This window comes from Pocillopora damicornis, chromosome 3 (assembly GCF_964200805.1).
Source record: "Pocillopora damicornis chromosome 3, jaPocDami1.2, whole genome shotgun sequence".
Classification (NCBI taxonomy): Eukaryota; Metazoa; Cnidaria; class Anthozoa; order Scleractinia; family Pocilloporidae; genus Pocillopora; species Pocillopora damicornis.
The window spans coordinates 3,995,727-4,020,287 of record NC_142672.1 but is presented as its reverse complement, the minus strand read 5'-3'; the positions used below and the strand labels follow the sequence as shown (position 1 = coordinate 4,020,287).

The window sequence follows — 24,561 nt, the reverse complement described above, 5'->3', positions numbered from 1 at the left end:
TCACTTGATTTACACCATTTAATATATTTCCACATTTAAAATCATTTGTAAGTCAAATTTAAAAAATACAATAGAAATATGTAAACTATTGTAGAAACAGATATTTGCAAAATAAAAAAAGTAAATTTAAATTAAAATATATTCTTCATTCATATGGCTGTAAAGTGCTTGAATTCATAGATGATGAGAATAGAAAACAATTTTCAAATAAATAAAAGTGATCATACTTGTAACTGGAGAAAGGTTTTGTTTTAAAATTTTGTTGTTGAAAAACTTCATAAAAATGATTTAAACTGTGTGCTTCAGAAAGATGCATCCAAATTGAAGCACTAAATTCAATCATTAGGCCCTTAATTGGTGATGTCCTTTAAACTTTTTTTCTATGCATTTTCCTTTTCTTTTAGCATAAATGAGTTCCTAGATAGAGAGTGCAAATTAGTCAGATAAGATGGCAGTGGTATGTCAACAAAACTCTGTGATCCAAGATTCTTGATCCCTTCTATAACACTGGATCCTTCAAACCTGACATTGCAGGAGATTGGCCTGATGAGCTGATGGAATTGTTTTCTGCTTCGTAGCCTTGTTTGCATCTTGAAAGTGAAAAAAGGAAAATCACTGTTGATTCATGATGACATAATGTAGGAAGGTCTTATTGTTGGTAGCCATGTGTCGTAGTGTGTATATATCTACTGGTGTGTGTGTTTTAACATCATGGGGATCAGAGAGTTTCTGACTGATTGAATAAATGCATAATACACAATACATACTACGTAATACCAACCTTAAACTCTACCTTTTCCAGCTTAGGGGGCAGATTTGTGCCAAATGCACTGTCTGTTAATTGCTGCCGTTTCTGCTCCTCTTTCCAGTTCTCACTGGTGATTTCCTGACTTTTTAAAACATCCAATTTGCTATCTGAATTGCAGACAAATAACAGGGCAATAAGCTATTTTCATTCAAATCCCAATATGATCCAACCAAAACTTGAAAATACAGTTAAACCTGCATAAGAGGATACCTGGACTTTCCTAAAAGTCTTTACCTTCCAGAAATACTTGCTGACTTAATCCTTTGGGAAAAGATTCATTCTACATTTAATAAGCTTCATGCTAACTTTCAAGCTTGAGGTTTAATGAAAAAGCAATGATTTTAAATCTGAATTCAACATTGGTGACATGTAGAAGATACCAATAGGACTTACACCCCTGCTTAGGTGAAATTAATTTCCAGTTGATACAGGTTTACTTTGTAAAAAATTAAATAACTAAAGACAGAAAAGCTGTGTAATGGGGGAAGGCTATTACATATTCCCACCAATAGCGTAGCTCCATTTTCTGCATATAAACACACATACACAACCCACAATTCCTCCATTTGTGCTGACGGAGGGCTAACACTCAAAACATCAGCTTTAAAACTTTTTATGATGGCCAATTTACATTATCAACTCCTTGCTAATAGTATATTACCCCACTATTACATAAGCTCATTTGAAGGGTTAACAGGTGTTGAAACATATCTAATTACCTAGCAGGTTTGTTAGAAAGGTTTGAGAAGGTTGTTTTTCAACAAGGTAAAGGAGATGGAAGGTTTTTTTTATGGTTTACAAAAAGCGATCAAAAGAATTGTACCACCTAAAAAAATTTAGCCAAGTGGAGATTTCTGTTAGCTGCAAGCTACTTTTGACAATCTCTAGATCATATCACCATACTAACTGTGTGTGTAACTTAATATTTTTCTTGAAACCAACTGCATCAAAAAGATTACACCTCACAAGAAAACTAGAAACCATCAGGGCCCTGGAGACTTGGCACATGTGCTGCTCTCTCCTTGTTCTACTTAATTCACAATCACGTCAAAAAAAGGTAAAATTAAATACTTCAGATCTGTTGTCCCCTCACCTTTTTCTCTCTTTCTCTTTCTACTGAGAGGGTTTCCATCCACCTGATTCAATCTGTACTTACTAAAGGCTCCCTTCAAGAGACCAGAAAGCTGTCTTATGAATCACTCTCCTCTGGCGAAATATATAATTTGCATAACAAACATGGCTCAGAGGCAGATTTAGGGGGACGGTCTGGAGGGTCTTTATCTCCCTCCCCTCTCCCTATTACATCTCTAGGTGTTCTTGTTACATGTCCAACAAAAAAAAAATTCTACCTTGAGAAAATTGCATTTTACTACTCAACTGGTTTTTTTTATTGTGATTTGTGGGGAAGGGGGGGGGGGAAGGGTGAGTGTGGGCTGGTTAGGTAGTAATTTTGAACTCCCACCCCCTCCAAAATTACATTAATTAAAAATTCCAAGAACCACCACTGACAGTAATTTATTTCTTTTTGTGCATTCTATAGCTTAGAAACAAAAATGGAAACAAAATCAAAACTGATTCAAAATAAATATAGGGTAATTGAAAACCACAACTCACAAGGTACAGACTTCTGCCATTCATGTTGTGGAAACTTAGGGGGCTGAACAAGGGTCAGTGGTAACCAGGTCGAGTGCAAGGCCTAACCTGACATCACTGGATTGAAGCCAAACACCCAAACCACTCTTTTACAAATTACCTTCACATCTTGTTATGTATTCATTCAGTCTTAGACTTGTTTAAAATTACCTGGCTGCTTTTATTTAGCACAAGTTCCTTGAGGGAGGGCATGTCCCTTCCTGATAACTTTACTTCTTTCAGAGTCTGACAGTGTAGTAGAGTTGACAGGGTCTGTAGGAAAATTGGTTATAAAACATATTCCACCCATGATTCAAGGTTTGCGAGTGACATATTATGAGCAAACTGCCTCTAAGATTCTAGCTGTCAGTTACCAACCTGAAAGGTTATGAAATTTGGTGGACCATTCACCAACTAGAAGTCAACAACTGGGTGACTATCAACTGACAACCAGATTGACTACTGAATACCTACCAGTCCATATACTTTGAAACCTTAGAAACAGTCTGTTTCAAACATGCAATCATACTATGTATTTCTAACAGGCATTTGGTGTTAAGTTTGCTCCAAATACCTCAGTCAAAATCCTGCAGAGATTTAAGCAATTCCTTGGTCATTCATTGCTAACAATGACATTAAAGATGAAAAGTACTATTACACTTTACCTGGAAGATGTACTGTTTGTGAGCTGCTTTGATGGTGGACATGAAGACATATTCAGAGTTAGGATAGTAGATGATGAAAACATTGTTGCTGAGTAAACTGGCGGACGATCCATTACAGATGTGAATTCTTGTCCATAAACCATTTTTCCAAAGATGAACATAAATTTCCTTTGAAAATGGTAAAAATGTTTTTCACTTGCTCATACAATCTACATCAGGAGATATATAATGAAGGCTTACAGTGTACATAAGATTGTAAGAGGCTTACATTCAAGTTACCTTTAAGGCTGGTCAGAATTAAAGAACCATTTCCATGAAATTCAACCATATTTATCATGAGAATTGTTGACAAAATCTCTCTCTAACTCACCACTTTGAAGTAAAGTCCTAGACAGGATTTCAATTGTGACTTAAATTTCCAGGGGTCTGATGCATTTAGCTCCTTCTTGGGGTCTAGAATTGAAAGTACATCAACACAGGAAACAAACTTAAAAAATGTGTGTCTGTGTCACGACTGGATTTCCTAACTTAATTCAACAAAAGGTAGCAATCACATGTCTTAAATTTATTTGTTTACACATCTAATTCCTGGCTAATCATTAAACATTCACTCTAGTTGTCAACATCAAAATTCACAGGGTTGCTAGTAAATTTTGAAGAATTCATGTAGTCACACCGATCTTTCACTAAGGAATCAGAGAAATAAAATGAGCCAACAGATTAGCCAGTCAAAAATATGAATAACAGGTGAGTGTTTTTCCTTCAAGTCCTTGCCATTGTATTGTTGATGGCTCACTGTAGATGTATTTGACCTATCCACAAATTTCTCTAACAAGCTTGTTAAATAAGCGATTGTCTCTGAGTATAATATTGTTTTACATGAGTATTAAAGGTTAATATAAAGAATAACACTTACCAAAGCCTACAAGCTTGTATACAGTCCATTTCTTACAGCTTGGATGAGACTGGTGATCTGAAATACCCAAATACAATAAACTCTCTCAAAGTGAAACCTCCAGAAAACAGACAGCTTCCTGAAATGCTAAGTTAGATTCCCTATTTTTATCGTTTTTTTTTTTAGTTTTCCTTTGTTTTCTTGTATAGTAAGGCATTGATAAGTGTGCAACAACGAAATCAAAATCAAACCAAGGATAGATGGAACGGAGGCATATTAATTATACGCTTAATTATCGCTCAATTTTATCGAGCCTTCGCTCAATTAGTTACTATATCTATATCTAATGATTGTTAATGCTTGTATGTTGATAAATAATTTGTTATCGTACAAACATGATGCTGAAAAATTGGCAACAATTGGAAAATTAAGGCATTAGAAAGTTTGTTTAGATAACACAGCTGGTCTGGCAGTTTAAATTTATAATTATTCTTGTTCTGAAGTTGATTTAGACTAAGACCACCAAAGTTAATTTTTACAAATGGAAGCTAGTAAGATCAAATCAATACCAAAAATATACTTCGGTCCAACAAGTTAAAAGAGAGAAACGAACTTACACATTAGATCCATCAGGCTAACTTGTTCAGCCGTCACATTCTTGTCAAAACACCTCTTTAGAATACGATTGACGAAAGTTTTCTTTGTTCCTTCTGTATCTAGCACATCTTCATCCAAAAATCTTTGTTCAATGAGTCCCTTTAGTAGTTCTTCTTTGCTAAATTTGTTGAATAATTTGCACAAGTCTTTCTTAAGCAAGTCATCCGCCATCTTTGTTTGCAATTACAAATCGAGCGCCAAAACATGAAGTAGCCAATCAAAGATGCTTCTGCAAATAACAATTGCTCATTGCAAGTGTCGGGGTGGACTCGGGCTGATTTTGTTATAAACAAAAATATGAAAAAGAAATGATTAAAAAAACATTTTAAAGTATTAGTAAAAAAATATGATTTTTAAAAGTCTCAGACTCCTTTCATTTTTAGTCTTATTGTGCATTGATAAAGTTATTTTTCCTGGCGAAGCTAACACCCTATTCCTCCCTACTTCGTTAATAATTGCTCTCCTTAGACTAAGACCGCTGACCATTAAAAGGTTAAACTTCAAGATGGCGACGGCGGGAATATCAGAGATTTACCGCAATGTTTTAGGAAGCGATTTGTCCCAGTGCGTGAGAAATTCGAAAGTTTTGATGGTTGGAGCAGGTGGTATCGGCTGTGAACTTCTAAAAAATTTGGTTTTAACTGGTTTTAAGGATATCGAAGTGGTGAGTGCGTCAACTATTGATGTTGTGAAAAATGACAATGCATATGTTTGAATGCATTGACAGCTTTAATTAAAATGAAACGCTTGAAAACATGCATTTCGGCATGCTTAGCTGTATGCTCTTATACAGCTGTCTGATGGCATACCGGCAAGAATTGCAACTAGATCGGTTTGCTATTGCTGGAAACGTCTTTCCCACTGATTTTCAAAATTTTTGACATTACATTTACTTTTGTACTCTAACGTAAGTGTTGGTTTCTCTGTGTTGTAATTATTATTTTTTCGCTCTTGTAGGAATTTAATTTTTTCAAACATTATATTTAAAATATTGCTGAGGCATCGTCTTGTGTTTTCTTCGAATTGGCCCTTGCCCGTTCAATGAGCCTGAATCTGAATTGCATATACAATATACCGTGATGATGAATAGACCGATTTGGTTAACATTTGAAAGCAAGAACATGAAGTTGATGATACATATAATCTGTGGTCTGCTTGTTGAGCTACTACAACTTACTGATAAAACACTGAACTTAAAAAGTAATCATATAACTTCTTTCCATTTCTGAGTTAATAATTGATTTTGCATTCTGATCATCTGAGTGAGAGAAGTCCTGACAAGGACTGCTCTTGGTGACATTGACTGGCACTTTGACAGCCTGAGTGAAAGTTGAAACCTCAGTCACTGCCAAGTGGTAACAGTTCTGTTCACGGAAACTCTTAGTCAGACAAACAGAGGAGATGATCAATGTTGTGATATCTATAATATGAACTGTTTGGCCTCAGGCACAGTTTTATTGAAAAAAAAAAACAAAAAAAATCCTATGTGAGACCCAATTGTAGTTGATAGTGCAATGCAAGCAGGCATACATCTTCACTAGACATAAAATGAAAGTTAAAAGGAAGAAAATGAAATAGTGTAGTTGTATAATTATATACACTTGACTGCATGAGGTCAGGTTGGGCAGAAAAATATATATAGCTCCAATTAGTACATGATATGTAATGCATGTGTAGTTGAAGATTACAGATAAATCACATGCTTTTTATGCTGTACTCAGGTTATCAGAATCTAATGGTAATTCCAGTCTTCATTATTTTATTTAGATTGATCTGGATACCATTGATGTTAGTAACTTGAATCGCCAGTTCTTGTTTCAAAAGAGACATGTTGGAAAATCCAAGGCACAGGTACTGTAGATACACCTCAAGCTGTTACTGATTTAGTTTCACAGTGTTATAGTTTCTAACCCCTTTATAGTTCTGATTTAATGATCTGTTGGTTCACCAACTGATTTGCAGTACATATACTTCAGTCAACTTAGCTAGACTACGCACAAAGATTGTAGGGGAAAAATCAACAAAATTATTTTATTTGATACTGTATCACATAATAAGAAAACAAGTGGAATTTACACAACGAAATAAAATGTGAATGAATATTCTTTTGAAAAATGTACCAATTACAAAAAAGAAATACTCAGTAGGACAAACACAGAAAGCTGAACAGTGGGATTGAATGATCATCAGTGATCAGCCACACTTAACATATTTCAGCGAATAACAAGCAAAAGTTTCTAAAGAAATTGTGGTACTATGTTGGTGGTGGGTATTACAAGATGATTTGATTTTGTAAACTGAGGTGATGACTGAAATTGGCCGCCGTAAAGAGTTTCTATAGCTGACTTTTCAAATGTTAGAGCATTGGCCAAGTCTCATGATCAACTTAGGTATTAAAACCAAAATATCTCAAAATAGATTTATTTTAATGAGTGCCCTGTATGTAGATGAAGTCAAGAAGACAGGATTTTTTTCAGCCTGACTAAGATGGATAGCAGGAGTTTTAATAAGCATGAGACAAAAGTGCTCTTCAAATTAACACATATTTTGTTATATTGGTATTGGAAATTAAAGAATGTACAGTAATGAAAGAAAACAAAATGTTACATCTCACAGGTATCCCGTGAGAGTGCTCTTCAATTCAATCCTGATGCAAATATCAAAGCTCATCATGATAACATTATGAGGTGAGTCACCAATAGTTGCCCTTTACCTTCATGCATTTTTAGTATTGGTAGGAATAAGGTAAAATGTGTTGATTGAAATGAATATACATATACAAGGGGGGTAGCTAACCTAAAACCCAGTAGGCCTGGTCCTATAATTTTTTTTTCCGCCTACTTTACTTCTCAAATATGACCCTTGCAAAAATGTGGCAACAAAAATTGAACTTTCTTAAGGAACAGGCCTACAGCAAGTCATATAGTTGGCCCTGTATACTGCACTTTTTGTTCAGTGTTTTATTTTCACAAAATTGATTTTATTTTGAGGTCTATGCTTTTTTCCAGTTATCAATAACTATGTACTGTATGATAAATGACTCAACATCTAAAACTCCCAAGGAGCCTCTGTTTGGCTTAAAATTTTACACCTTGAGGAATGGTGGTTATTACCAATATTTATATCCCTTCTTTTCTCAAATTCTTTTCTGAAATAGTTATAAACATGTCTGATTCTTCCTACTTTATCCCAAAACTTAGCCCTGACTATGGTGTAGACTACTTCAAACAATTTGATGTGGTGATGAATGCTTTAGACAACAGAGGTAGGGTGATTCAACCTTTTCATTCAAAGATCTGAAAGACAATACTCTTACATGTAAAATTGTTCGATGCAATTTTTTTTTTGGTTACTGCTGAGAATTTTGAGTTAAATCATGGCAATATTCTTAATTGAGGATTCAGTTATCAATAAGTTTTTCATTGGTTCATGTGTAGATTGTAAAATGCTTTTAGTGACATGATAATGATATTTTTGTTTCTGTTGTGCATGTAGCGGCCAGGAACCATGTGAACAGAATGTGTCTGGCAGCGGATGTTCCTTTAGTGGAAAGTGGCACGGCAGGTTATCTAGGACAGGCTACTGTTATTAAAAAGGTATTAAGCTATTAACAACTAATTGCATGATTTTTCTCAAACAATTTGAAATGAAAAACCATGCATAAACTTTTTAAAATTCTTCAAACTTAAGATCATGTGATTACCATGCATCTTAAGTGGACCAAGTCTTGTCAATTTTACATTTTTTGTTACTCTGCCTGACCTTCCCTGACATACATTGTGTCCAAGTGCAGCTAACTTAACTTGCGTTTGTATGCCATTCCTCAGGGGGTTACTGAATGTTATGAATGCCAACCAAAACCTACACAGAAGACATTTCCAGGTTGCACAATCAGAAATACTCCTTCAGAACCAATCCACTGTATTGTCTGGGCAAAACATCTTTTTAAGTAAGTCTTGACTTAATTATTATTCATTAAATGTCAAAACAATGCAAACAGAATGGTTTTAGTTTTACCCTTACTGACTGTAAAATGTTGTGCAACTAGAATAAATTAGCTTTCAGTGATGTGGTAATTATTGTAGTTTTTTTTCTTTTGGAGCTAGTTTGGATGTTACACCATATTTACAATCCCCTCAACTACTCTCATGCATTATGATCTCTTGATAAAACCCTACACAGTTAACTTTTATAGAAAGTAAAGTTTAGAAGAAGAGGTTGGTACATACAGAAAGTGTGCCACACATATTGGTTTACAAGGTGTTGTTTTTAATCTGCCTGTAGCCAGCTGTTTGGTGAGGCTGATGCAGATGAAGAGGTATCTCCTGACACTGAGGATCCAGAGGCTGTGGGTACGGCAGGAGAAAGGGCAGTCCAAAATCAGGAGAAGGAGGGTGGGACTGGAGGCATTGAGAGAGCATCAACAAGAACATGGGCTGAAGACATTGGATATGATCCTGTTAAGTTGTTTAACAAAGTAGGTCAAGTGAAATTGCGATCATTTTATGGAATCTCCCAATGGCCTGTGAGGTCAGTGTCAAACAGATTTGCTGATGGGGTTATCAATTGGAAGCTTCAACATCCCCCCTCAACACAACATTTTGGCAACTTCATTTGGTTTTCCCAACCCTAAGAAACAGATCAGTAAGCTCTAATTGATATGTTCCTGGATTGCTTTCTCTTCAGCTGTTTAATGAGGATATCAAATACCTTTTATCAATGGATAAGTTGTGGAAAAAGAGAAAACCTCCTGTGCCTGTTGACTTTGAAAGTATCCAAAAAGGTTAGAAGTAATGATTCTGTTTCCCTATATGTTGTGGGGAATTGTAGACCCAGAGCTCCACAACTCTAGTACTTAAGTTGAGGCGACTTTTCCTTGTGAATATTAAATCACATTTTTCATGAGAGGCAGTTAAGCTGTTTGAGTGAACTGTGCTATAATAGGTTCAAGCTGAAATACCTTGGACTCCAGATGCCTCAAGCTAGGTCTAGTCCCAAAACCTTTACCTATGAACTTTCTGTGAGCATCTTAAACCATTCATATGACAATATGAATGGAGAAGGATCCAGATAATATGATAGGGGGTGTTCAAAATGGACCAACCATGCCTGCCTCCCCCTGCCCCATCACTCTCAGTTACACCAAAAACTCAGCCAATAGAGTAGTAGTTTGTTATCGCGTTGTTATTGTTCACACCAAGTATTTTGGTGTCAGGCTGGTAACAAAGGAAAAACCTTGAGGTACCATATTAAAAGAGGTGGGGGGGGGGTGTGTGCAGACCTGTGGGACCCTTTACCTGGATCTGCCACTGCTTTTCACTTGTCCTTGCAAGATTTAGGTAATGGAACTGCACTCATCGTATGGTTAAAAAATAATTAACCAACAAACAAAACAGAATGATAACAGCAACAACAAACATTTACAATTTTGTAAATTGAGTTTTTTTAAGATCCTTAAGAAAAAAGACACTGAATGCTTTAAAACCAAGTGTGATTGTTCTGCAGGATGCGAAAATGATGAAAAGGACGCGGATAATGGTTTACAAGATCAAAGAGTATGGAGTCCTGATGAGTGTGCAGACATCTTCAGTCAAAGGTTGGTGTCATGGAAAAGCATTTTTTGTTTGAATGCCAATAAACTGATACCAAGTACATATTGGCGATTTACACCAGAGGTAAATTTCCCATAAGGAAAATTAGATTTGAAAGGAAATGCAGTCGACAGTGGTTTACTCGAATCTTCTTCACCATAGTCTGTAGTTCTCATTTCCCACAAATGTAGAACTCTAAACGCTTGTTATAATTTAGTTTCCCTTTAATATACCTTTTCTTAGATTTTAGTTGGTCCATTTAGTTTCCCTTTAATATACCTTTTCTTAGATTTTAGTTGGTCCATTGTGGACACATACCTTAAATGATATGAATTACTGATGAGAGTGGTCAGTTTAACACTTTAATCTCTAAGAGTGATGAGGTTCTAATTTCTCTTTACAATCTATCTCTTGAATCAAATGTTTAAGTCACGCGAATAAAGGAAATGATCAGCAACTAACGAAGCTCTTGATGATTTTACAAATTCTCCTTGTTAGAACCTTGGAAATGTAGAGAGAACAGTATGGAGAATGTGCATAATGATGTTAGGGTGTAAAGGGTTAACAAATGCATCCCATGCTGCCGTGTGTCGTTTCAGTAGCGATCACAGATGACTTCAAAATGCGATAAGAACTGTTGTTCTTGCCACATTTTGACGTGTTCTGTGATCTTTGATCACTGTATAGACCCACGTCGACATGGCATTTATTGGTTTTAATGTTAAAAAAGCAAAGTGTAGTGAATGGAACGTCATCTATGGGTCTGTCCTCTGTACCATAAAAACGTAAAATCGAAATGCGTACATTCATCTTAGCGTATAATTTAAGACAGTTTCCTTCCGCTATACTTAATTTTGTCCTTTCATTATGAGAAAACAATTTCTTAACCACTTTAACTCTGTCAAAGCATTAAGATTTAGGCGATTCAGTCATTGCTCGCATATATACAGCATGTCTTTAACTATTTATATAATAATTATCTTTATCATTCCAGTGTTGATACATTAAAGCAGCAGTTACTGACCAGAGGAGAAGATCTTGTGTGGGATAAGGTCGGTGTTTCATCGGATTGACTTCACACAAACTAGTGACAGCAGTAATGTAGATAACGGAAAGGAACCCGAGAAAAGATGAGAAGCTAGGAACTTATTTACCTTGCTGGAAACAACGCACGTTTGTTAAATTGGCTTTTTCATCCACATTTTCATACCTGGTAAATTTTACCCACATCCCCTGAGATGTTTGACAAAGGCCTACCAACAGAATGGCCCGATTTATACTAGAGACGGATCATCCATCATACGGATAATCCGTCCAAGTATAAATCCGAAGACGAATTTTGACGAATAATCTGTCTAGATATTAATCGTTCGCGAGTTTCACGACGGGTGTCTCGGTGTTGAGCCGAGTGGAAGCCTGGCGAGAGCTTAAATATGGCGGCTCTCGTAGCCTTGTTGATGAAATCGAGAAGAACAGCATTGGATATGGCGGTATATCAGAGAAGAATATCCTCTGTCAAGCGCATGTTTGAGCCGGAAAATAGCTGAATGAACTCATGTTACCCTTTTCTCTCGCTAATCTTGCTCAAGATAGGAAGACAAGAAGTAGAGATGAGATAAGAAACAAGATATGGTGTAATCACTTCCTCTGTATTGTGGGTCATATATAACTTCTGCGAAGACGTCCGTGTCTTGATCTGTCCAAGTCAACTTCTTGTTTGCTTTCTCCTTCTTTTTTGTGATTGCTTTCGAAGGCACGATTACTTTACCGGACGCCATCTTGAAATAGGCATCCCAGGAAACCTTGCAAAACTATAGAAACCAGTCTCTCTCATATGGAAACTTCGTCAAAAACCGTCTTCGTTTTCCATCTAGATAAAAATTTAGAGACAGATGATCCGTCTAAGACGAGCTATCCGTCTGTTAGCACGTCTTGAAGACGTGCTGACAGACAGATCAGCCTGAGACGAATTTTGCTCCATAATTCGTCTTAGTACCGAATTTATTTTTAGACGAGTTATCCGTCTGAGACGGATGATTCGTCTCAGACGGTTAACTCGTCTCTAGTATAAATTCGGCCAATGCTTACAGTTTCAATAAACTTGAGTTACGTAATAAAGTTACAGTCAAAACAGTGTTCGCTGGTTTACTGACCAGCGGTCCACTTATGGCTCACTACTAATTGCAAAGAATCGGCCAACAGGCAGCTTATAGTTTTCCAACAAATATCTACCGGTTCTTTTGGAGTTTTTTCTTGCTTTTTGTCCTTTCTTGAAATCCATAAAGTTGCAATATTTTTCATAGTTGAAACAAGTTTTAAGGCTTGAATTTTTACATTGCTGTCCACAATTTTTTTTTGCAACTGTATATTACACAGGATGATCCGGCCTCCATGGACTTTGTCACAAGTGCAGCAAATATCAGAGCTCACATCTTTAGTATTCCCATTAAAAGCCGCTTTGACGTGAAAGGTTTGTGAATTGTAGCAAGTACTGCAGAGTATGCCGGCTAAACAGCTCGACACTTTATTCAACGTGTTGCTGAACACAGAACTCTGTAGACTTAGTAGCACCTTCGAGGGAAAGGGTCGTATACACTTCGTTGGGTTTGTTGCATTTATCCCATCTTTACATAATTCAAACTTTTGCAATTGGTTTTATATTCGCCCAGCGTTTTGTTTTTATTTTGTTTTAGCTATGGCGGGCAACATTATACCAGCCATTGCCACAACAAATGCCATAGTATCTGGTCTCATTGTTATGCAAGCTCTTAACATCCTCAATGGAAAGCTGGACAAATGCAAAACGGTACGTTTCCACCACGATAACAATTACTTCAACAAAAATAGCAAAAGGCTTTCATGGTTTTGAGGCGTTTGAGACATTTCAGCGTTATAGACTGGATTGAATTCCACTTCTTCTCAGAGAGCTTTGGGAGTCAGTGTCGAAGGTTGTCTTAGATTGTAGAGCGCTTTTCGATTAAGCGTGGAATACCAAAACCAAAGTCATCGCAACGGCTAATCAGAACAAAAGAAAATATCCTCCGGAGCCAACGAGAACTCAAAGTGAAAAAATGGCTAACGGTCAAGAAGGTGGGAAAATACAGTCGTGCTTGGTTATAGTTTTGCATCTGATTGGTCGAGAGAGTGGCGCAAGTTTTCTGGACCAATCACAGAGCAAAGTAAACAAGAACCAAAGCAATCTCGGATACTTTTGACACTCAATGGAGATTGCTCAAGCGCGTAGCAAAACAAAACCGCCGCGATTTAAGGCGCAAACGCTTAGGGGTGGCCGGTGGGGAACCAAAAACTTAAATAATTACTTCACTTGATCTCTGGTAACTTTCTTATTGTCGTTTTACTTGCAGATTTATCTTAACCGTCAGCCGAATCCAAGAAAAAAGTTATTAGTTCCTTGCAATCTCGTTCCACCGAATCCCAAGTGCTACGTTTGTGCCGCTAAACCCGAGGTAAGGTAGAGGTAAAGTGTTCCTCAAAGAAATTTTGTTGACAGGATGCGCTGAAATGGTTCAAAGAGTGTTTTACTCTCAGTCCATAGGTCTGGTTAACCCATTGACTCCCAAGATCTTATTAGTAATTCTCCTTACTGTCTGCTATACAATTCTTCTGATGTTACTTCTGAGAATTTATATTGGATAAACTAATAATCCCCTAATTGATAGTTTTCTCGGTTCTTATCACTTGTCCTCGTGGTTTTGTATGGATATCGTAAAGAGAAATTCTGTCTTGGTCACTCATAAGAGTTAAAGGGTTGAGAAGGGAAATTATTTCAGTTCCTCCTCTTATGGTTTTTTTTATTTAAATTTTCTCAATGCACACACGATCATGTTCGATAACTACTGCTTTCTCTTTTTGTTAGGTTACTGTCTTCTTAAACACAGAAACTCTTACAATCAAGACGTTAGAGGAAAAAGTAAGTAAAAACATTCTTCAAAAAGCCCTCAAACCTTTCTCTGCTACTCTTCTTCTTTGGATGTCTGTGTTGCTTTTCTCTTAGTTTACTGTTGGGAAAAAAAGGAAACAAAATGCAATCATCTTATTTAGCCAACCAGAAAGAGTGACTGTGAGGAACTGAAAGAATGAGAAATATTTCAGTGTAAACTGAGAACGCAAAGGGCTTAAAATGCCGGGAAACCCATAGAGGAATCAACGTTTTGTATATGTTCTGTTCCTCATTGGTCGAGATTCAGCACGAGAGCTCTGATTGGTCGAGTAGCGATGCAAGAGGGCTTGTATTTCATTGCAATACTAAAAGCTTTTTAACTTATCAGTTTGAAAAATTGCCTATGGCATTAGAACATATTTGCCTTTAGCGATTACTTTACCCTTTGAGCTGTTAGTTATGAAATATAGTTTAGGCTCCGTTCAAAATCGATTTTGTGCGTTTTTCCTCAGATACTAAAGGAGAGGTTTGGTATGGTGGCACCTGATGTCGAGATCGACGATGGAAAAGGTAACTTTTCTATGTGTTTTTATTCACTTTTTTTCCTCTTCCAGACTATCCTTGATCAAGTGTGACCAGTATTTCAGCTTAGCTAATTTTGCCCTCTTTAGTTTCCGTCCTAAAGGATCAGTGTACCTCCCATTTTCTTACAAACGAGCTAGGGTATGATGCAATTTCTGAATTTTGATTGGTTTACAGGCTATGATCTCCTAGCTCGTAAACCACGGAAATGAGAGAGTTGTAGTAAACAGGACGTGTGACGCCATTTTTTGTCTCATATTCAACGCGCGCTAACTATCACCAAAACATTTTTGAATAACTACATTATACACGCTGGATTTGAATGATGTTTTTTTTTCTTTGAGCTGGAATATATGGAAATCGATCACATGCTATGGCTTGCATTTATGAGCGGAAGAAATTAGAATATGTGCATGTGATATGTATGTTTTTCGTCCATATAGCATGTATATTTGCAGCCGTCGTTAGCAGTCATAACGCAGGGTAATCGATTTATTGACTAATTTTACTTTTTTCAGGCAGCATATTAATATCCAGTGAGGAGGGTGAAACTGACGGTGAGTTAGATATTTAGGATTGCATGATTTGTAATTGTCTTACATAATTATGCATGCAACTTAGCAACACAACTTGAAATAAGGAAAGAAGTATACTAGTCTTGTTTCTTCTTAACTTGAACTAAGCAAATGAAAAAAGATTAGTCATAAATAGAGGAAACCCATCGGAAAATATATGTTTAAAGAGAAATCATATTTTTGCAACTTATGCTCTTTATTCAGTGTCTAGTAAGCAACTCGGTCGTTCGTGTAGATGTTTAGACAGAGTAAATGTGAGCACTAAATGCGGAAAAGCTGGGACGATGCCGAGGAAATCTGAGAGGATACAAGCACTCCCGCCACACAATGTGCTTGTCGGGAAAATCAGACTAGCCACAGAAGCTTAATTTTTTTTAATGTTAACTTTAAATAAAAGCCTTGACAAGTCTGTCTCCTGTTTTCTAGAAAATTTACCGAAGACGTTAAGGGAATTCCATGTGGGTAACAGTGCGAGGTTGAAGGCGGATGATTTCCTTCAAAGTTACCAGCTTATTCTTAACGTTGTACATAGGTAGGTTGTAAAAATTTGAATATTTATCATGTAGGCTGTCTTGAGCAAAAATAGGAATCTCAATCGATCTTGACGGTGATGGCGAAGACGTTTGTTGAAAAATTAATAGCTTTATTTTATCGAAAGAATTTTGCAATTAGCTCGATGTCTTTTCTGTCTTTAGAATTGTTCTCGGATCTCCCCATCAGTGTAAAGTGTGAGGACGTCGTAGAGTTGTCAATAAAAACGTATCAAACTAAATAATTTGGGTGTTTCGAGTTGATGTTTTGGAGAACAGAAGCAGAGAACAGCTAGGAAATGTACAAAGATTTAAATGGACGTGCAGTGCTATAGTTCTGCTCCTTAAATCTTTTTTTTCTTTCTTGCTCTCACCGCCGGGGTTTGCATAACGTCGCTAATATATGCTGTGGAGAACTTCGATACGGCCTTTCCTTACATAGAGAATATGCCAACTCAAGGAACCCGTCCGCTTGCGTGCTGAGCTGCGAGCCACAAGCATTTTGCGCAGTTTTGTGGCTCTGCTTGTGGCTCTGCACCTATCCCATCGGTTGAATTTTTTTTTTTCTGATTTCTCGCTGCATCTCTGAGCTCACTTTCCAAACATGTATCAAATAACCGCTGTTAATTATAAATTTCAGAGATAATTTAGAAGACGATGTAGAATTTGAAGTAGAAGGTGATTTACCAGCACCCAAACCAGACAGTCCTGAACCGGGTCCTTCGACAGCATCAGAAGACAGACAGAATCAACCAGCAGATGGTAAGTTAATATGATAAAACCCTGTAATAAGAAATGACTTCAGTATCAATCTTAAGTGCTTCAGATACCATTATCTGAGTATTGTAGCTCGTGTCGTAAAATCTTCCACCTCAGTTTGTATTACACTTAAAACTACGCTTAAACGTTGATGAAAATGACCGAAGACACCGTAATGCGAATTGTTTGTTTAGTCTACCGGTGTTCATGAAAGAAACACGAAATATCTTCGCGATTTTAGTAACTTGGGCCTTTCCTCACTAGCGGCAAAGTTGTTTATTTAGACAAATTTTCTGTCATCACCAACATTTTACAAGTGCAGATGGTTTGTCGCTGCTTGACAAATTTTGGCCGGCGCGGACAAATCTTCAGACGCACCGCCGACAAAATTCGTTCTGAGTAAAAATTTGGCAAAATCGACGAAATGAACAAAACCGTGATAAACTTGCCAATCATTTGTTGTACAACAAGCGCGTAATTATTCTGAAATCAGTTTACTAGAAAGGCCAAAATTGTCTTTTGCTGCAAAACTTGGGGATTCTAAAATTTTAAAACGACTTACGATAAATCCTGGAAATTGGAGGTGGAATCCTCTGGCAACTATTCTAGCAGGTCTCATGAGCAGATCAGGCGCTGACGAAATTTGACGGCTTTGAAATTTTTAATGTGGATTTGGGCCTTTGATTTTTCTAGGACAATTCTGGTTTTTTCTGCTAGTGAGGAAAGGCCCTTATGCTAATTTCCAACCCCTAAACTATGATTGTCGATCCACTGCAGGTCTTAAAGTATTTACTCGTATCTGTTCATTAGGTGATAAAGAGGAAGTGATGGTTGTAGATGAACCAGCTCCCTCGCGGAAGAGGAAAGCCGATGAGTCAGAATTGGAGACTAGAGAGCAGCAAGACTCAAAGAGTTCAAAGCGAGCAAGACTTTCTCACACACCGGCGGATGAAAATGATGACGACATCATTGTTCTTTGAGCCGTAAGGACAACTTCTTCCGATATCTTCCGATATTTTCCTTCTTCCGAAAAAGTTGTCCTTACGGAATCAACGGAGTTTACCTCAAGATATTTTTAATCATCTGTTGCGCCGCGCATGACCATCTTCAACTTGAAAGTTGAAGTATAAAAGTATAGGAGAAGTTTAAAGTTTGTCGTTTAAGGCAAACGGCAAAGGTTAAACGTAAGATTTTCATTTCTGTTACTTTGTACAATGCATAGTCAAAAAAGTTAAACAATATCTCTTAGCTAGGAACAAAAGTTTTGTTCCGTTTAAAATTCGCATTGATAGAGTTAAATTTTCAAATAGACTTGCTTTTCAGAAATAAATTTTAATAGTTTTATTGTTGCTGTTGCTTTCGCTTTACATTTGTTCGAAAGGAGCATTAAAATAGCGTTAGAGGCCTGGAAACTCATTGAACTAGGTTCAAGTTTGCTATCGAAGGCGGGAAGATAGTTGTATTCTTATCATACCAAACAAAGGCAAAGTTCTTAAGCACTCAGTTAAAAGGGGAAGATAAAGGGTTGACGGAAGCAAGTTTGCCCCGTCGCTAATTCATGTCTATCTTGGCATTTTCTGAAACAGTTCCTTTAATCGCCTTCTATTCACTGCGAATGTTTACAGCATTTCCATATCCTCTTAATTAGCTCGAGCGTGTCCATGTCATTACAAGTTTTCTAAGGCAGAGAGATTAATCCATTACTTCTGGTTCTGTAATGCTTTCTTGTAAGTCTCTTTTCCTTTTATTTCATTACCAAGCTCAAAATTTACCATCTTTCCTCACTCTATTTACGCTTACGACACTTTCGATGTTGCTGATCCTTGAAATAAACAGGACGCGTGTCACAGACAGATGAGCCTGGAGATGGCCAAGCCCACCGTAGAGAGTTTGTGGCTTAGTGATAGAGCCGCATCGGAAGATGGGATCCCTAAGCTGAGGTTAGATTCTGTCATAAGGACCCAGAATATTTTCTTAATCCAGTCTCACGCTCGCAACAAGAACATAGTTCCTTTGGGCTGTAAATAAAAGGATGTTAGTGCTGGCACGTTTCTCTTAAACGATTGAAACGCGTTTAACGTACAGTGATCAAATCGGAATCTCTTTTTCCATGAGATTCACGATTTTCTTTCATTTATGACTAAAGAAAACACCTAAATACTTCCATCAACCCGAAAAATCTCAAATAAAGTGACCCGAAAAAAATCTTAAGCAGAGTATTATTTTTTTAAAAACAAAACGAAAAGAATTCGGCTAAGGAACAGGCGGTAACTGCTTCCTTTCGCAACGGCTTTCAATTTATGTGCTTGAATTTCCCGCCTTCTGTTTCAATTCTCATCTGTTCACAGGTAATCGGAAGGGAATCGAAAGAAATAATATGACATATGAAACGATTAAACGATTACGGTATTCTTTGAAATGTTCAAATGTTCTCTGAAACACCGACTCGGAATACAAAGAAGCCCTCCGCGGTAGTTACTTTGAGTTTTTAGTCAAGGAGCCAGACCTAACAAAAAATGGTTTCGTTCAACCCACCCGACAGAAAAGGTTTGACAGTTGATTCTGATAGACCAATACCTGCTCTTTAAGATAAGATACTATGTAGTCCCGAATTGTGGTACCCCTGACGAGATAAATGGGGCTTTATACCATGACATGGCACTCAGCATAGAGACGAGGCTCAAACAGAACTTGACCTCAAATTTCATCTTCTTCCGCTAAAGTGCCCCAAACCTTTCTGGAAAAGTGATGAGCATGCACCTGCCTACAATATGAGTGTTCACATGGTACGACAGCATGTCACGTGATTATCACATGACTATTTTTTCGTCAAAGAGCAGCCTCTTTTGTCGATCCTGACAGATTTCAAATCCTGCTGAGACTAGGGTAAAGGACTTATTCAGGCTTTTCATCATATGAGGATACAAAGAAGTCGTGTACTTTCGAATTACATTTTAAAAAAAAAACATTTGGAAGCGTAGAACTCTAGAAAATCGACAATGTTAGTGCTGGTCTCCCTTCCGTCACTTTTTACATGGAAACGAGGCTGGAATAAAAGCACCCTCAAAACGGGTCAAATCTTTGAAAAAGTGGTATGAAAAAGATGTAAAAAAGTAATATCACAAGAATATAATTTTAATGAACATTTTTCTTATATATATTCAGATTTTATGAATATCAGTAGACTGCAGTGTTATTTCAAAGTTCTTTGAAATATTTAATATTTTTTTCAACAAAACGTTCTATAAAGGCTATATACCGCCTTAAATATCCTTGAGCTCTGTCTGATGTGGTTTAACTGTATTACGGCGACTTGTTTGCTCTCGTTTTTCTCAAAATTCATGCGCTGAGACTCTAGAACATCGCTATTGCACCTGCTATTAATATTATCATTTGTATTTCCTTTCCTGCTTGATCAGATATCTTCCTTTAAAAAACATGTTTTAGCAATGTGTTGAGGTTATCAGCAGGATTTTTAGACAGAGCTCTTTTTTATTTTAAAACTCTGTCAGATACGTAATTCTGATGTATTTTTTGTAAAAGCCGATTTAAAAGTGAAAACGTCTGGAAATAAATTATCGGCACAGGTAATAAGTCTCACAAATGCTGTAGACGACATGGAGGAAAAGGATGGTTGGCAGCTTTTTCCCTTGCCGGAAAAGAGAGCAAAGAAAACTTCTTTCGATAAGTGCATTTTTTGCCAGAGTAGCAGTGACGTCCTTCGCTCTGGAAAACTGTCTTCAATACAGAAAGTCATATCTGCTCTTGAAGTTCGGCAAGATGAAATCTCGCATCGTTTGTCAGCTGACGATCTCCGTAATGTAGCCGGGAAAGATATTTTGTGGCATTCATCGTGTTACGAAACATATACCAGCAAACAGAATTTACGGTATTATGGAGTACAATCCTCAAGTAATGTTCAAGCAGAATCTAAAGAGCGACGCATGGTGTTTGATTGGTCAAAGTGTCTTTTCTGCAAAAATGCAACAAGAAAAAGGACCGATAGCTAATAAACATCGCACCTTTGAAGCATGCAACAGTATAAAGGAATCTGCAGAGGCAAGAGGAGACCATGAACTGTTATCTATACTTCGGTCGGTTAGCTATGATCTTATTGCAGCGGAGGGAAAATACCACAAAGTGTGTCATGCCTGCTATATCAGCAAGGGTAATATCAAGCGGAAACAGAACGTCGCTACATCCCCAAGAGAGGAAAACACTTTTGATCAAGCCCTCAATCAGTTACTGAAGGTCATAACCCCCGAAATTGAGGAAGGAAAGCCTACGACATGAATGTTTTGCTGGCAATGTTCAAGAAGGAGCTGGAAAAGATAGGAATTGATGCAGGTAGCTACACAAAGCAGAAGCTGAAAGCACGATTGATGGCTCATTTTAAGGAACGTCTTGTTTTCCATCAGTCACCTCAACAATCCAGACCGGAAATTGTTTTCAGCAGCTCCATCTCCTTAATTGATGTCATAAATGCAGCAAGCACTTGTCCATTACGTGACGAAACAAACTCTATCAGCATGGATAAGCCAAAGTCAGAAACTTTCAGTTTCCTAGACATCTACACTATAGCTTCCATTATCAGGCGGGAGATGCTGAGATGTGAGGGCAGGATCTTATTCATTGTGCATCACATGCCAGAGTAAAGCTGCCCAAGCACGTAGGTCTCGCTATGACCGTCAAGCACTTAAATGGTTCCAAACAACTGATAACACTTATAAACAGAATGGATTACTGTTCTTCCTATGAAGAGATCGAACAAGCGGAGACCAGCTTGGCAAATGAAAGCTTAGCGAGAGCACATGCCAGTGGTGTTGTGATCCCTACTAACATAAGACCTGGTGCATTCATTCAGTTGGCGGCTGATAACAACGATATTAATGAAGAAACCATCGACGGCAAGAACACAACGCATGCAACAACACTTGCTATATATCAGCCAAAGCAGTACGGTCCTCTGCCAGAACGGATTGTGCTTGCTGACCACTCCAAGAAGAAGCGATCACTGGATTCTGCTCAAAATGTAGTTGCCATGGAGGAAGTTAGTTTCGGAGGCAGACGTCCTACTTTAACTAATTTTGTTGGGAATGATGTTATTACCTGGTTTCAGTGCGACCAACAGTTTCTATCTGTCCGCATGGATGACCTTTGCTGGATGTTACTTCGTCTTTCTGATCCTCTCATGGCATCTAATCAACAGTCTCCAGAGGAACAGACTATACCTGGTTGGAAAGGGTTCAATGCCATCACACACCCCACCATTCCTGTGAAGACCAATATCGGCTATCACCCAATGATCCATGCAGAGTCTATTAACTTTAGCACTCTTTACACCCTGATGAAACTGGCCCAAAAGATATGCGACACAATGGGACAGCACGATTCTGTAATTACCTTTGATCTTGCCCTCTACGCAAAAGCTAAGCAGCTACAAATGAAATACCCAGAGGAGTTTAAAAACACTGTGATCAGAATGGGGGGTTCCACATTGCCCTTAACTTTCTCTCTCTGCTTGGAAAGAAGTATGCACAGTCAGGCTCGGAAGACTTACCGATTGAGTCAGGGGTTTATGCAGCTGGTACTACCTCAGTTTTGATGCTTGGCAAGTCATATAACAGAGGTATTCGTGCCCACAAGTTAACCATGGAGGCGCTCTTCAGGTTGTTGTGGAAAGCCTTCCTAGACTGGCTGTCAAGACAGGCAGTTGGTATGGATGACCGAGTCAGACAAAGTGTTGCTGACCAAAGCAGGGAGTGTCGGAATACAGTGAGACAGGATTGCTTCGTTAACGATGCCTGGAAAGCATTTCAAGGTTGTGTCAATCCTCTCATGACACTGTTTGAGCGGTTCAAATCTGAAGGCAGAGAAAAGTCCAAAGCTTTTAGTTTCTGGGAAGGATACATTAATATAGTGCTGCTGCTTCTGCTTCTGCATTTCGTTAAAGCTGAACGAACCGGAAACTGGAAACTCCACCTCTCCGCCACAACTGAAATGGTTCCCCATTTTTTCTCTATGGACAGGGTCAACTATTCCAGATGGCTTCCAGTCTATCTCTCTGACATGCACATGTTGCAGTTAACTCACCCCGCAGTTCACCAAGAGTTAATTACTGGAAACCACAGTGTAAGCCGTTCTAACCAACAGTTTGCGCAAGTTTGGCCGGATATGGCCCTGGAACAATCAATTAACCTTGATACAAAGACAAAGCGGGGCATAATTGGAATCAGTACGAACGAAGATGCTGTAGACCGATGGTTCTCAACCATTCACGAGCGAGCAGCCATGACACATGCACTAAAGGAGATGTGTGGTCTAGAAAACTGCGACCGCATTGGGACACACAAGGAGGCTGAATCCACAAGAGTGAGCAGAGATGAGAGAGACGTACAGAGTGATCTCCTCAGTGACCCTTTTCAGATTCCAGAAGAAATCTCAGAGGAGGAAATACCCTTAACCTTAAGTAATCTTGCCACTGGTGTTCTTCTTCCAGGCGTAGATGGAAGCATTCTTTTCAACGCAGAAGAGTTAGGCAGAAAAAGCATGGAAACCTTTCTTTCATCGCGAATCCAGAGAAATGAAATAAATTTCTGGGATCCAATCCAGCGGCTGAAGATTAAAACATTCAGTTCTATGGCAAAGAAAGTTGCAGTGAGCAAACAGAAATATAAGACTGTAACTGTTAATGCTGATCGTGAGCTTTTTGGTCGCCTTCTGGTTGCTGCGAGGAACAGGGATATTGATCTCAAAGAGGTTCTTTCTTATGAGCTTTACAGTGTACCAGTCGCACTTGTACATCCTGATGACAGCCTCAGGAAGACGACAAAAAGCACCCTAATGCATGTCCTTGAAAACAATGTTACGTGTAGATCAAGCCTGCCTTCATCACAGCACCCTACAGCATGTCTAATTGATGCGATGGCTCTCATTCAGATAGTTAAATCAGCAAGGTCTGCGACATTTAGCCTGTTATCGCAGAAATACCAAGACATTGTCACTAGTAAATTCCATCAGAATAGTCACACCAGAGTAGACCTAATTTTCGACCAATATAGGCCTGTCTCAATTAAGGCACAGGGGAACGCAGCAAGAGAGGAGAATCAACCTCGTTTGAAATCAACATCCACAGTGGATCCACGCCAGTACCGAAGCAGTGGTCAAAATATATCTCAAACCCAAAGAACAAACAAAACTTAGCCGCCTTTCTCTATGAGTTGTTAACAAAGAACTTACCGGCATATTTAGGCCCTCAGCAGAAGGTCGTCCTAGGTGGAGGATTCAAGAATGGATTAAAAGCAGTGTATCTAACCAGTGGTTCCGCAGTTGTTGAGCCAAATCTACGTTCGGATCATGAAGAGGTAGATACAAGACTTCTGCTTCATGCCAAACACGCTGCAGCCGCGTTTTTTAATTTTTGACATAAATTAACAGAAATAAACGTAAAATGTTGGCAGATATGCATAGAAACAATTTTTATAGGCTATCATAGAAATGCCGGCATTCATATGCTTTCATATTTTCACAGCATCTTTCATTTTTTCAAAGATTTTCACCCGTTTTGAGGTTGCTTTTATTCCAGCCTCGTTTCCATGTAAACATTAATGGAGGAGAGACCAGCACTAACATTGTCGATTTTCTGGAGTTCTACGCTTCCAAATGTATTTTTTTAAATGTAATTCAAAAGTGGACGATTTCTTTGTTTCCTGATATGATAAAAGGCCTGAATACGTCCTTTACCCTAGTCTCAGCTGGATATGAAATATGTCAGGATCGTCAAAGGAGGCCGCTGTGACAATCACGTGACATGCTGTCGTACCATGTGAACACTTATATTGTAGGCAGGTTCATGCTCATCATTTTTCTAGTAGGGTTTGGGGCAGTGGAAGAAGATGAAATTTGAGGTCAAGTTCTGTTTGAGCCTCGTCTCCATGTTGAGTGCCGTGTCATTGTATAAAACCCC

General features: G+C 38.1%; 3 protein-coding genes and 1 long non-coding RNA gene across 4 annotated transcripts; 2 read left to right on the top strand and 2 right to left on the bottom strand.

Moving 5' to 3' along the window:
* Positions 1-2: 2 nt before the first annotated feature.
* On the bottom strand, positions 3-4,898 carry LOC113667996 (centromere protein N). Its single transcript, XM_027183875.2, has 8 exons — positions 4,618-4,898; positions 4,022-4,078; positions 3,476-3,558; positions 3,106-3,273; positions 2,612-2,713; positions 1,902-1,974; positions 782-915; positions 3-590 (listed from the first exon to the last, which is right to left on the bottom strand). Exons 1-8 carry the CDS (start codon positions 4,826-4,828, stop codon positions 381-383), a joined length of 1,038 nt encoding a protein of 345 aa, XP_027039676.2. The 5' UTR covers positions 4,829-4,898; the 3' UTR covers positions 3-380.
* A 242-nt stretch (positions 4,899-5,140) lies between these two features.
* LOC113667990 (SUMO-activating enzyme subunit 2) lies at positions 5,141-17,944 on the top strand. Its single transcript, XM_027183869.2, has 19 exons — positions 5,141-5,321; positions 6,425-6,508; positions 7,274-7,344; positions 7,858-7,922; positions 8,153-8,253; positions 8,485-8,606; positions 8,942-9,134; positions 9,344-9,440; positions 10,163-10,253; positions 11,243-11,300; positions 12,625-12,718; positions 12,942-13,054; positions 13,614-13,715; positions 14,126-14,179; positions 14,662-14,719; positions 15,250-15,288; positions 15,733-15,838; positions 16,477-16,598; positions 17,406-17,944. Exons 1-19 carry the CDS (start codon positions 5,163-5,165, stop codon positions 17,573-17,575), a joined length of 1,899 nt encoding a protein of 632 aa, XP_027039670.2. The 5' UTR covers positions 5,141-5,162; the 3' UTR covers positions 17,576-17,944.
* LOC149047888 (uncharacterized) lies at positions 8,939-11,527 on the bottom strand. Its single transcript, XR_016185334.1, has 2 exons — positions 10,528-11,527; positions 8,939-10,481 (listed from the first exon to the last, which is right to left on the bottom strand). It is a non-coding gene; the product is annotated as an uncharacterized LOC149047888 (long non-coding RNA).
* A 2,940-nt stretch (positions 17,945-20,884) lies between the features above and the next one.
* Positions 20,885-22,200, top strand: LOC149047887 (uncharacterized). Its single transcript, XM_089198891.1, has 2 exons — positions 20,885-21,082; positions 21,217-22,200. The coding sequence occupies exons 1-2, from the start codon at positions 20,885-20,887 to the stop codon at positions 22,198-22,200; spliced, it is 1,182 nt and encodes a 393-aa protein (XP_089055017.1).
* Positions 22,201-24,561: the final 2,361 nt, after the last annotated feature.